Raw genomic sequence first — 14,261 nt, 5'->3', positions numbered from 1 at the left:
ACTTTTCGCCCTCTAGCGGCGCCAAAAGGTTCACGTTTGTAGGCGCGGGACTGTGTGGGAGGAAGCCGGAGAACCTGGAGAGAACCCACGCTGCACGGGGAGAACATGCAAACTCCACACAGAAAGATTCCGGTGCCCCCACCGGGACGCGAACCAGCAACCTTCTTGCTGCGAGGCAACAGTGCTACCAACTGCACCACCCTGGTTCGAACCCGTATGGCTGAATTCAATACTACAACTTCCTCCTGTGCAGCGTAGAGTAGTTGTACAATGTTTGAGTGGAATCAGAGGTGAGCCGGTGTGTTCCAAATTCGGTGAGCGGAGCGAGAGAGGCATGCAGGGACAGTGTAGAGTTACGCCTCGGCCATTTTAAGGTAGGAAGGGATTGTTTTCATGGGGAAAAAAATTGTCTAAATATGTAACTTTGATACAGTGAGATTAGTTTTTAGGGGTTTAATCAATGACTTTATAACTGGAAGCAGAAGGAAACAGCTACCTTGTCCACGGGTAACGAAATCCTCAAAAGCTCACAAATGACCAATAAAAGAATCAAGTATGTAACATGTACACTACAATGTTGAACTGCCTCTTTAAAACTTGGCTCAACTTGACAAACTTTAAGTCTCTGCAACCTCTACGACAGCCTCCGTGTTGGCTGAGACAATAACAACAGTGGCAGGATGGGAAAAAAAAGCCCCGTTGAAACAACATAACTAACAAGAAATAAATGTCAGGCTGAATAATGAAGTGAAAACAAAATGCCACTTCATTCTGATTACGTCCCACATATCCTAAAGGATCGCAACACTTTGCGGAGCGGCTAACAATTTACAGGAGGACATTATTTACTAATGCCCATTGTTGTGTCAAAATAAAATATATTGTATTAGCGCGAACACACATCGCTTTCCGGTCACCTGCTCTTTGATTACATCTCTCGTCTCTCTCCGCTCATTGTTTGATTAACTGACGGTTTGTTTGATTAGAATCGGCTGCCGCTGATTGGAATAACCTGTCATTTTAATCAAAATGATCTTATGCTGCGCCAGTTGTTGGCTGCTGTTTGATGAAAATTACCTGCTGTTGGGTTGCAATTACCTGTCTGATTATTTGCCAGGAACATTCTTATCAAAACACCTTGGGGCTTTTGAAAGATTAAAAAGTACTTGTAGTTTTTTTCTTCTTCCTGGCTTTACAAGAAAGGAATCACTGAAATATTCATATATCTGTTTATGTCAACTACTTTTCTAACGAGATGCATTATTGACTTTGGCTGCCGCGCTCGTCCATTGTCTCCTTCCCACGTTATGCGCTGTGTAATTTGTCTTTATTTCAGGTTGTGCTAAATATGCTCGAGGCTCCTCTTTTGCTTAAATGTTTTTGCTTTTCGGCGCACGAACCTCTGACAACGCGCTGTGACCTTACCAATCCTCCCTCCGGGTATTAAGAAATCGTCAATAAATCAATTACTGCATTTTAGCAGAATATTAAGGTGCATTTGGTGGAAGTGGGTGGCACCGGGAGAAGTGGACTCCAGCTGTTTAGTATTTGCAACAAGGCTCAGAATGCATCATGAAGCTTGTTCCTTGGCATTACGGTTATTGCACACCAGGGTACATTATCTTTCCATTACATCAAGCAGTTTGATAGAGTCATACTCTCAGGGCACTTCTAATTTCTAGCGGTACATCTGGGATTTCTTATAAGCGCTGCCTCCCTTTTGCTGATACCAGCTGATGGCGTTCCACACCAAATCAGCACCGTCGGTTCATTTAAGCCTCATTCAGGCTGTACAAAGCCTCCGTCTAATTGGGTTCCGCACGCGTTGTGTTTTTATGCACCCCCCGAGGATGTTTTTAGTGCTGCTTCCTCCCCGCTAATGCACGGGGGCGAGCCGAAAAACACATTACCTGCATCCATCTCATCTGCAATAAATGGTTAAATCTATGACAAACGTTATTTCATCACTGAACTAGTTTTTCTTGTGTGAGTCAAAGTCATTTTTGGCCTGACATTGGCAGGTCCTGTAAGGATAGTAATTGGATTTCCAGAATAAGCGAAAATCTCCTTTCTCTCCCTGCCCTGCTCTAGTAATTGAGGTTAAATGAAATGGTCAGCCATGCACTAAACCTCAGTGGGTGTTCAGCGGTGGGTGTGTGCCGGATAAAAAAGAGCTCTAATTTAAATTCTTTGTGTTCAAACTTACTAAAATGTTTCATGTAACAAATATAGGGGCTGTGTTTTGATTGAAAATGTCAAAAGGTGTTAAAAATAACAAGCCTGGTTTCACACGGTTTTAAAAAATGGCAGATGGAGGATTTTCTTTGGGGTTTGTGTTTGTTGTGCGAACTAACCAAACGTCCTCAGCGTCCACGTCGCACTCTGCCCCGAACTGGCAGATGTCACAGGTGGACGTCTCCTTCTGGCCGGTCTCCGCCGAGCCCTCTCCTCCTGAAAGAGACGGAGAAAGACGTTTCACACAAGTCGGATTTGCGGCTTCTTGTCCGTTGAACTTGGGTTCATTCGCAGGGAGAACAAACCTGTAACAAACGGCGCACCTCCAGCAACGTGACCGTGAGAAATCGGCCTCGGACAACTTAAGTGCATTTACATTCCGCCATAATCCCACCTGAAGCCATCTCCTTCATCCGTTCACTCTAACCCCTCCTTTTTTTTCCTCCACCCTCCTCTAACTCCCTCCGTCTGACTCTCATCTATCACTCTCAAATCCCTGCTGATCTTTTCCGAGTCCCTCTTTTATTTCACCGCGCTGATTTTTTCTCGCGCCGTGAGTGCCGACGACTCCTCGGCGGCGGCGGCGTGGGTACCGGCGTCGGGCTTATGGCGGCTTAGGGACCCCACCGGTGCATATCACGCCTCATGAGCGGCCGAAGGGGAGAAAGAAGCACATACAGAAAAAAAAAAAAAAAAAGCAATCTGGCCAATCTCAAATTGCATTCTCCTACCACAGAGGACTCCTCTAGACTCTTTCACTCTTCCTCTCCTTCCCCCAACCTCCTCTCCATTAGACAAGCTCTATTTTTAAACTTACTAGGGCCCATGAGGACAACTTCGGAAAAGGAGACGAAGAGGTGGAACTTGGCATCATTTCCCCATGTCATATCTATAATCTCCCCAACACACACTCATTCACAGACGCCCACACCGCCGCCGCCATGCATTGCTCCCTTGTGTCGCGTCTTTCATTTTCCCTCCTGAAACTTTTGTTATTTCTTGTGATCCCTCGCGACACGCTGGATTGAATTGGAAAGAACTCCGGTAGAGAGGTTTAACCTGATTTTCTGCTGTCAGACTTACGACTCTTATTTTTAAGGTCAAAGTCAGTTAAGTTTACTTCGCCGTCTTTGACTGTTGAATCTAGTTAGCATGTGACGCGCCTCATCCATAACTCTCAGCTCGGATTTGGTCGCTGTTGGGTTAGATTATCCCAAACAGCTTCATTCGCCTCTTTCGACTGTGTCCAAAAACCACAATGCAGCCTACAAGAGTGAAAAGTTCCTTTGCTGAGGGTGTTAAGCTCCTTTCATATGTCCTGCCTTTGCTTTTAGTGTTATTTTTTTTTATTTATTTAATTTTTTCTTTCTTTCTTTTGAAGCTGTGTCTCAAGCTGCAGGTGTTAGAAGGCAGCCTTGGCGGTGAGGCAGCGTGTCCTCTGAATGCTTAACATTTGCTGGCACGTGGAAAAAATATACATTCCGTATTCACAGCTCTACTTTCGGGTCAGAGGACTGGCAAGACTACAAGGTGCGAAGCTGAGTTGGTGTGTAGCCAACTAGCGGAGCTTGAATGCCAAATCTTGTAAGTGTGCATGTGGGGAAAAAAGAAAAAAAACCAAAAACCCTTTTCAGCAAATCTTCTCATATATAATTTTAGATTTTGTTTAAAGTTCCTCGGCAGCTTCAGTTGTTGCCAAGACTTCTTGAAAGTTTGCAGGATAATTATTGTAAGTGCAGAGTAAACCAAAATTTAATCATTGTGTTTTGTTAACTTTTAGTTGTTCAAAATGTTTTTTTTTTTTGGTGCTTAAAAAAAATAGGATTTCTTCCAACTTGAGCAATTTTGAGTTGAATGAACGAATCACTGAGTATTCACTCAACTCATTAAACTGGTTTAAGAAACAAAACAAGCTCATAAATAGACTGTTAGAGAGACTCTTCTTTTACACCGTTTAGACAAAACAGACATGGTGGATGTGTCTTAATTACCCTAACTAAACACTTAAGGTTTCATGAATTTAATGTTAAAATTAAGTCCCGGTTGTTTCGTCTCATAAAAATTAAAACAATTCCAACCATGAAGGATATTGAATTCAGTCCCCACACTTAGAGAGACTGTATCTCAGTGTCGCTGGCAGCAGCTCAACAAAACGTCTTCGACAGATGCTGCTGAAAGTTCTGGTATTTGAGGAAAACGCTCATTAAACTGAGAAGACGAACACGGAAATAAGTCTAATGATCGTAAACGACCCAATATCTGAAGTTCATTCAACCTAAATATGGTAGTTTTACAACCTGAGTGCAGTTAACTCACATTTGCAAGGCAGCAATTTATAAACCCTTCATATATGAACAAACCAGATCTATGTCGCAGCCCGTTTGCCCGCAGATAAAGTGAAGGCGTTTTAAAATAACGTTCTTTGTTGCAGCACACAGGAAAGGAAAATACAAAGTGAGATCTGGTCTTTGTGCAGACTGCTTCTCCTCGACATAATTGAGCTCAGTTTGACATCAATATCACATTCTGACCATTTTCTCACACTTCTTAAATTCAGCTCCTGAGAAATAGCCTTCGTCTTGTCTCAGCCTGATCCCAATTTAAGATCTAAAATGCTTTTTTCCCCCCTCTCACTGCTCTGACCTTTATTTGTCTGAAATAATCAGCTCTTGAGCTAACAGTAAGATCTAAAGGAAAGCTTGATTGGCTTTGGAAAGCAGCCCGCTTGATATCAGGAATTTTGTCTTTGGGTTGGTATTTTATCTGCTCTCAGAGTTGTCTCGCTTCTCAGATCTACACATAAACTTTATTGTTCTTGTTGATTTGTCATTTCAGATGCCTTCTAAACAAGAGCGGAGCAGATGTCCTGCTGGGCTGCTGCTGAAGCTGGAGGGAGGGTCACGGGGGTCACCAGATTTGCCAGGTCTCATGCCAACATGAATGTTGTCACAAAATTTCATGGTGATCCAACGAATATATTTAGAAATATTTGGACCTACAGTAGCTGCTGACAGATCTTTCACCTGAAGCAGAGAAAAGAAGAAGCTGAAAGCCGTAATATTCATTCTTAACACGTTCCAGTTAAAAACAAAAACATCCATTTTACTTTTCTTTTTTTTATTGTTATTATCATTTTAATATTCCCACTGGCTTATCTAAAACAACTCAATGCTTTGATCCCCTGTTGAACATTTGTAAATTACCACTGGAGGAGGGAAATTAGGGCACTGCTGGTGTTATAGCGTCCATCCATCATCTATACACCACTTAATCCTCACTAGGGTCGCAGGGGGCTGGAGTCTATCTCAGCTGACTTAGGGTGAAGGCAGGGGACAAAAATAAATAAAAATTTGCTAAATTATAATTTAGTGAAATAAGACATTGCTTTAAAATTGTGGTTGAAAAGAATAATTAAAAAAAAAATAATTAAAAATGAAATCAAAATAGCTGTCAACAGGAGCAGAAGTCTGATTGAGAGTTACAGAAAACACCTGATCGCAGTGATTGGCTCAAAGGGTTGTTCAACAAAACATTAGTTTACAGGTCCCATCATGCTTGTTTTTTAAAAAAATTATTTATTTTCATCCATCCATCCATTATCTATACACCACTTAATCCTCACAAGGGTCCTAGGGGGGGCTGGAGTCTATCCCAGCTGACTCAGGGTGAAGGCAGGGGACACCTGGACAGGTCACCAGTCTATCACAGGGCTACACTTAGAGACAGACAACCAAGCACACTCACATTCACACCGACGGACAATTTAGAATCACCAATTAACCTCAACATATTTTTGGACTGTGGGAGGAAGACAGAGAAACAAACTCCACACAGAAAGATCCCGGTGCCCCCACTGGGACGCGAACCGGCGACCTTCTAGCTGCAAGGCGACGGTGCTAACCACTGGTGTTATAGCACATACTTCTTATTTCCCATTTCAGTACACAGTATTTGGATGGAAGGTTTGTTCACATTTCTTTTAATTTGATTATAAACGGTTTGTGTGGTATGTTGGTGTTGCTGTCATCTCACAGCAAGAAACCTGCTTTGGTTTTCTTCTCCGAGTCCAAAAACAGGCATGACAGGTAACTTGGTAACTCTAAATCATGTAAATCAAACAGGTCTTTTTCTCTTGCCTAGAAGTTGTTAAGGCAAAAACTCGGAGAAGTCTATGAGCACAGCCAAAAAACATTTTTAAAAAAGGAGCTTTTGATGTGTTTCTCCTCTTATGGGAAAATTTGTCTTAGATTGAATTATATTTTTTTGCATTTCATTTTCTCTAAGGGGCGTTTAGCAGAAGCAGGTCAGAATTTAGTAAACTCTGACTACAAAGATGATTTATTTCTGATGAGAGAATGAAAAGACTATTGTGAGCAGCAACGTTTTCCTCTGGGTGTGGATCCGTACATACAATAAAACATCTTTATCTTTGTCTTCATTGTAGAACATCGAAGACATCAAAACTATAAAGTAAACGGAATCACAAAGCGAGGAGAAATGTTTTTCAAAAGCTAAATACCTTTCATAGCTTAGATTCCTACAAGAAGCACGACAGCTCTGCAGACTGCTGGCGTTCTCGAAACAAGTTTTGTGAGGTCGTCACCCGGAATGGTTTTCAATTAACAAGTGAGCCTTTTAAAAGGTTAAAATATGGATTTTCTTGCTTTCACAAAGTATCTGAGACCCCAGCTTTGTTGTGTTGAGGTTGGTATAGACTCAGTGGATCCATTCAACCACTGCGGTAAAGCATTTTTTATTTTTTTTTTTAGAAAGAACCACTCAACTAGGTAAAGAGAAATGAATGTCTATCATTACTTTAAAACATGAAGGTCAGCAAGTCCAGAAAATTTAAAAACTTTCTTCAAGTCGCAGTCGCAAAACCATCACACTGTGTGATGAAACTGGATCACCTCAGGACAGGAAGACCCAGAGTTACATCTGTTGCAGAGGCTGAGTTCTTTTTTTTTTTTTAAAGCTACCAGCCTCAAAAAAATTTCCATTTTTTTCCGGCACTTAAGAGAGGAGTCCACATCAATGCTTCCTGGAGTTCAAACAGCACACACATGCCAACGTCAGAAGACGTGACCCAAACCTTCGTGGTCCAACTGCGAAAGAAAACCACTAACCGAGAAGTGGAAGAAAACCGTTGGAGCCAACAAGGAACAAACATTAGTGAAAATCTTGAACTTTGATCGCGGCTTTGTCTTTGTCTGAGAAAGTGAATGGATCTGCATGTGTGTTTCCCATCGTGGGACGAGAGGTGTGATGGTGTTGGGGAGCTTTGATGTTGACTTTCTGTAGCAACACGCCATCCTCTCTGGTTTAATATCATCTGTTTAATACGGCAACGAGCCACAGTGCCACCTCCGAGTTCTGTCGGGGCTGTTTGACCAGGAAGCAGAGTGATGGAGTGTTACAACGGACGACTTGGCCGCCACAATCGCTGACCTAAACCCAGCTGAGATGGTTTGGGATGAGTTAGACGAGCAGAGAGCGAAGAAGAGAACCAGCCAACGAGCGCTCAGCATATGTGGGAATTACTTCAAGACTGCTGCTGGAAAAGCTCCATGTGACAACCTCATGAAGCTGGCTGAGAGAGTGCCAAGAGTGGGCAAAGCTGTTATTAAGGCAAAAAAAAAAAGTGGCTACCTAAACAGATTTTGCTTTGTTTACACTCTTATTTTGCTTACTACATGAATCCGAATGTGTAAAACTACTGAAAAAAAAAAACCTCTTGAATGAGTATCTTTTGTAGAAGCCGTTTTAATGAGGTGTGGATTCAGCCTCGTCGTCTTTGTGGAGGCTGCACTTTGTGGTCCTTCCTGCACTTTGCCGCATTAGAGCTATTTCTGCCATTTATCTTACCCTCGTCAATACAAACGGGGTGGACAAAATATTTCTGTGATCTTTCGTCGGCATTGTATTTGTGCCTAATGAGGTTATTCACATTTATCTTCTTTTCAGCTACTAAACAGCGCATTGATTATAATTTTCTCTCATATTAAGTGGAGCGTTTTTATCCTCGAGTATTAGTCAAGCTCCAGAAACGTTAGCATAATGCAACTCAATCGTATATTCTCATTAGACCCTCCCTGCCATGTTTCTCAAACTACGCGCCCTCAGTTTGAAAAGGCAGGATTCATGTTCGTAATTTGTAGTCGCCATTGGTTTCCCACCAACAGACAGTGCTGTGACAGGCTTAATAACTAAACTTAATGCAAAAAAATCTGCATCAATAATGCAAGAAACACCAACAAATTCATGTATGTTCATTTAGATGCTTTCAAGGACCGTCGTCAGTTGTTGTTCTCAACGTTCAGCGGCGCATGACAGTTCAATTATATGGCCTTGGTTTTTGTCCCACATCAGAGTTTAGGCTACTGTCAGTGGCTGATTGAATTAGCCAGTTGTGACTCTTTTGCCCGCTGACGTAAAATGTAATTTCCCCCCATTTCCACCTGTCGTGTATGATGTGGTGTGTGAAATTCTCAAACAGAAGACCACACCAATTTCCAGTTCTTGCAGTCGCCGGAGTTAGCCACAGCCTCTCTAGCCTGTACTCTGTCAAATGATCAGCTCCACATAAAGGCTTGTGGGCAGGCAAGCATGTAAGCTCTCCCACGACTCTACTCTCCCACAATTGCACACGAGAGAAGGAAAGGGAGATAAAGAAAGAGAGAGAGAGTGTATTGCCTACTTGTATTTCGTACATGTGTGCACGTACATGCCAAACGCAAATGCCAACGTTGCCTCCTTCCCCACTTCTTCTTGTCGTTTTCTCTCTTACACTGCAGCCAACACATCGTCTCTGCACACACACACACACACACACACACACACACACACACACTCTCTCTCTCTTCCCCCCAGATCCCCGTTCACAGTACTGCAGGCACAATTACAAAAAGCGACAGGGGACAGGCAGTGTTTTCCACTCCTCAAATCCCCGATAGAGTCTCCTGTAGCACTAACACAACATCTCCCCTGTTTCTATGTCTGCTAATCCCTGGAATCAGGAGACACGGCTGGGTAATGACTGAAATGATTAGCCCGTCTCCTGCCCCACAATCACCCCCCACCAGCTCCTACATCATCCAGTATTGATCCACGCCCGGACCAGGAGCGGTCGACCGGTCTCGTCGGCGAGCGCCGTCCTAGCCTCACCTTCATCTCCAGCAAATCCTGTCTCCCCCCTTTGTTCCTTGCGCTTCAATCAGTTGGGTTTAATAAACAGGGTGGAAGTGTAGGTTTTGTGTGACTTTTAACGCCGCGGGGGGAAAAGGCAGAGGGGGCAAAGGCGGGAGAAATTTAGGATTAGGTCACTCGGCGGAGAATAGATCAGAGGGAAAGTCGGGAGTTAAAGGGGAGATAAGCAGGATAACAGATAAAATGACGGAGGAGTAAAGAAAGAAAGGTGGATCAGTCACAAAGGTGCCGTGGACCTTCATCTCAGGGGTTAGGGAGCATCTTTTAATCCCCTTACTGGGGTCTGGAGTTTGGCCATGCATCATTTCACACAAAAAAACACAACAGAGTTCGACGCTGTGACTGCTGCTTTTAAGAGCTGCCACTCCGCTGGTGCTGCTACCCGTGCGCTCGCCCGGGCTGCCGTAGAAAATGGGGAAAGGTTTGCTGCAAGGGAGGGAACCAGCGACAAGCTTGGGGCTCATTTCACTGAAGCAGCTGGCTGAGTCGCTCTGCTGAGATCAAGCATTGGTCGATTGGTTCAGCTCCTGTAACTTGTGAAATAGAACCAGGGAACAGGCACTGTGCACGGGGAGCTCGGAAGATATTTGTGATTATATAGCCAATAACTTCAGGGAAGAGATTTAAGTATATTTAAAATCCAAGAGCTTAGCAGTCATTTATTTTTTTTGGGGGGGGGACATAGTGAGCATATTATTACAAAAGGAGAATTACAGGTCTGATAGTGAGCTCAAATAAGCACATTTCCACAACGATACACACAAATTTAAGCACCGACTGCAGCTGCTCGTATTGATCTCTGATAATAATTTTCCTCCACATCAGTCTCATTTGGTTTTTTTGTCTGCAAACATTCATAAACTGGAGTCAGGAAAAAGCACAATGTTTTCACTCAGCTCAATTCTGTTCACTGCAATTGTACATCTTCCTGCATCTCTCTGTTGTCTTTACCTACAACGACACCACCTCTAAAATCCACCATGCATTCATTTGCTTTAAAGCACCTATCGGAGAGCTCTCGTGTGAACTACATTTAAGTGCATCGATGGGGAAGGCTTAAATAGAGCTACGGGCTTTTTTTGCTGTAAAGATGCTGCTCTGAAAAAGGAAATTACAAATGTTCTTCAAAGCAAAGTAAGGCAATACATAAAAGAAAACAAAAATACAAACAACAATTTGCTCGAAGTAGGCCATCTTCAAAAACTGCCACCGCAAGAAGGACACCAGTCAAGAGGCAATAATGAGTCTTCCGAATGAGCTACAAAGTTTCATGGCTGAAGTGGGACACACTGATGCCGGGATGATCCACCTGTCACAGCTTTATGGCTGCTGAATAGCCTCCCATGACATCTGGGCTGGTATTTCCCAGAAGGCATATTGGAAACTCTGTGGAGAGGTGTTCAATGGTCTAAAAAAAAACTGATCTCAGCAGCCCCCAGATTAAGGTGGTAACGGCAGCGGGACTGTAATGACCAAAAAAAAAAAAAAAACAACCATCTACCGTCTCAATTCAATCCAGATTTCACAGTCCCCGTGAAACCTGACAGAGCTGGAGTCCTTTTTTCAAAGAAGAATAGAGGACAAATTGCAGTGTCCAGATGTGCCAAGCAGATACAGACCTATTGATATCGGCCCGAGGCTGCAGTTGCTGCCAAAATTGCCTCGACTAACTATCGACTTGAGCGGGGGTGAGTCTTCCTATGCTTTACCTTTGCATTCTTATGCTGCTCTTAGTCTCACTTTCTTTTGTTCTCGCAGCATCTTGTGCAGAACATCATTACATAACTGTACTGTACCCTACTGTACTGTGCGTGCAAGGACGCGAGCATCGTCTCACTTTATGTAGATATCAGTGAAATAAAAAAGGAATTCAAGAGAGACCGGAGACAAAGAATCATCCATTTGAGCGAGCATACAGAGGCCATTTCTTCTCGAGCACAAACAAACACAAACTCGTCTGCGCGCACAAAAGCACACACACCCAAACACAGACAGGAGATTTAGGGCACTCTAGTGTGCGGCTATCATACGGATGATGAATGAAGCCCACACACCCCTGGAAAACAGAGCAAGACCACTACGACCTTGGTTGCAAACACACCGGGGAGAGACGGAGAGGAGTGGAGAGGGAAGAGAGAGCTGATATATCCTACGTATGGCCGTGTGTGTGGCTGCCGAAACAGATACAGCGTAAACCCCACATGACTCACTATCATTACTGAATCACCCTTCAAAGCGTTTTCGACCAGGTTCGGACTTGACATGTGTACAGTGATTTATTCAGACTTCCCCGGAGCATTTTTTTGCTAAATTGTTTGGCTGATACAGGAGAAGTGCTGTAATACCACAATATGGAAGTTCAACATGTGTGAAATTCCAATTGTAAGCTGATAAAGATTGTTATGAGGACAAGCTAGCCGACACAATAATCTAATGACATGATTCATTTAGCGCAGCATATAGAAACTTCATATACGGCACAATAGGACAGCGAAACAAGCTGTTGACAAGATGCTAGCATACCCTCGCTGATAATAAATGAGCGAGACAAAACATCACAAACACCTCTTGCGGTGCAGACTGCAGTCTCCAAATAGATCATGCAGTTGAATCAGCACTCTCTCAAACTGAACATTATAACCTTCATGAAGATGCAGGGTTGCTACACTAGACTGCATTAGTTTTAGCTACATGTACCTAATAAATTACTCCTCATAAATATACTCAATTGTGTTGAGTGTTCCGAAAGATACAGGCCACAAAATAAATTTACCATGCCAGCAAAACAAAATTATGGCTATTGGCAGGTGTGATAAATCTTACCGAGGGCCGTTTTCTTCCCGTAAAAGGACATGTGATCCATGAAAGGTGATACAGGAAGCAATGAACATAAGCCAAATAGCTGATAATGGCTTCGGATGATGATACAGAATCTATCCCACAGCCGCACTGTATCAGCATCACGGTGCAAACGGTACACAGTTTGAACTCTGACTCATCTAAGATGTAATCTCTCAGTTGTGTGGGGAGCTCCATTAAAATTAGACCTCGCCGACAAACTATGAAACCCATCAATCAAAATGACATTATCAAAGGGCCGCTGACCCAAGTGGCCGATCTGACATGGTGAGCTGAGCCCGAGAACAGAAGACAGCCAAAATAATCCATAAACATAATGGACATCAATATTGAAAAGATGACAGATGAGACTGCCGACAGAGGCCAGGATTCAATTTCTATTCTTTTTTTTTGCTGCGGGAGACCATATCGTGTTTCACGAAGTCATTTGTCAGCCATAAGGCCAATGAGGAGAAGCCAAGCTCCTCCAACATGTGAGCCAAGGGCGGTTGTTCCAGTGACGCAAATGACAAAATGAATCAGGCACGGGACAATAATGACTGTGATATAAATAATGATACCATCAAAATGCTTGGTGGGCATTGGCACGGAAACACAAAATGCATATTGCATGTAGTTGTGCTCCAGTGACATAACATAAAACCTACCAAACCATATTTTCAAAGGCTGAGAATGAGGACAAAATTTTATATTCCAAGTACCTTTTCAACATTTGGGGTTAATTTACATTTTTCAAAGGTGTGGTCCAACCAAAGTACACTTTTTGTTCTTTTAAATGACAAAGCAGGCAAAACCTATTTACTTCCAGTTTCAAATTGATCGCACAAGATTTCAAGGTTCTGCATTCTCCAGCCCGTTTGAGAAATTGGTGTAAACTGATCGATTATTAACATCCTTGTTTATCACTGCATGGCAAAGTAATGCATGCGGCGGAGGAGGACTGATGCTGTTGGGCTGCAGTGAGCACGCTTTTGCCGCTGACTGTATACGAAGATGGACGAACCCTCCATGACATCACTCATAGGGTTTCCTGAAGAGCGGTTTTGAAGCTTGGTGGGTTTGGAAGTCGGTCGCCATCTTGGCAGTGCCTGACTTCATCTAACTCCCAACTAATCCAAAAATGAGCAAGGAGGTGGAACATGAAGGGAGCCGAGATGGGCCATTAACTGTCCCATGATAGCACCGGACCACTGGACTCAAAATAGCCACGCCCCTAATTATGCAATACCTTTTAAACAGGTAGGTAACATAGAAACAGTAGGCAGTTGTCAAGCAGTTGTTGTTTGTACCAGGCTGTAAACAAGTTTATTTCTGCTGTAAAGTTGGACATTTTAACATGGAGGTTCTATTGGGATTGACTTGTTTTTGGAGTCTCAAGTGGACATTTGAGGAACTTTACTATTTAGTCAAACCTAACCGGGGTACATTAACTATTGGATGGCTTTCATGTTTTACCACAATCCAGTTAGAAATATCTACCCATTTGTAACCAAAGAGATGATCCACATGTATGCTCATGACCTCATCCTTTCATAATGAGATGGAATAATGTGTATGTACCCTAATGACAAGGACTCCAATCACGTCTGTCTGGCATAAAGCTGTATTGTTATAGTTTTGACCCTTTGTGACTGCTTGCCTGTACCTTGCCAGTAGGAGGTTGTCTCGACATTTCACTCGCAGTTTGAACTCGGCTTTTGAAACAAACTCAGTGGAACTTTCAGAGAAGTAAATTCAGCCGATAGCACGTTAAAAGGAATGTAGCTGAACAAGTACTTCAGCAGCTAATGCATTTTGCACACGGTAGCCTTCCCAACTTTAAAGAAGCCTGGCCTGTTGAAAACCTAGCCTTTTCATTTTAAAGATGTCAACCGTGTAGGCAGATACACTGACTTTTTTTGTGGCTTAAGGGCAGGCAATATTGTGTACCTCTGGTATGTTTTGGGGATCAAGACAGATGA

The 14,261-nt window shown here is 43.0% G+C and overlaps 1 protein-coding gene across 2 annotated transcripts in view; it reads right to left on the bottom strand.

Annotated features, from left to right (window-relative positions):
* The window catches only part of tmeff2a (transmembrane protein with EGF-like and two follistatin-like domains 2a), a 149,709-nt gene that overhangs the window by 36,715 nt on the left and 98,733 nt on the right, over window positions 1–14,261 (bottom strand). For both annotated transcript variants that reach the window (XM_008285546.1, XM_008285547.1), the window contains exon 5: window positions 2,355–2,451. In XM_008285546.1, coding sequence (XP_008283768.1) covers window positions 2,355–2,451 — 97 coding nt within the window. The remainder of the gene's footprint in view (window positions 1–2,354; window positions 2,452–14,261) is intronic.

This window comes from Stegastes partitus, unplaced genomic scaffold (genome assembly GCF_000690725.1).
Source record: "Stegastes partitus isolate 25-593 unplaced genomic scaffold, Stegastes_partitus-1.0.2 Scaffold408, whole genome shotgun sequence".
In the NCBI taxonomy this organism is placed as follows: domain Eukaryota; kingdom Metazoa; phylum Chordata; class Actinopteri; family Pomacentridae; genus Stegastes; species Stegastes partitus.
The sequence above is the reverse complement of the archived record's forward strand: the minus strand, read 5'-3'. Positions and strand labels throughout refer to the sequence as shown.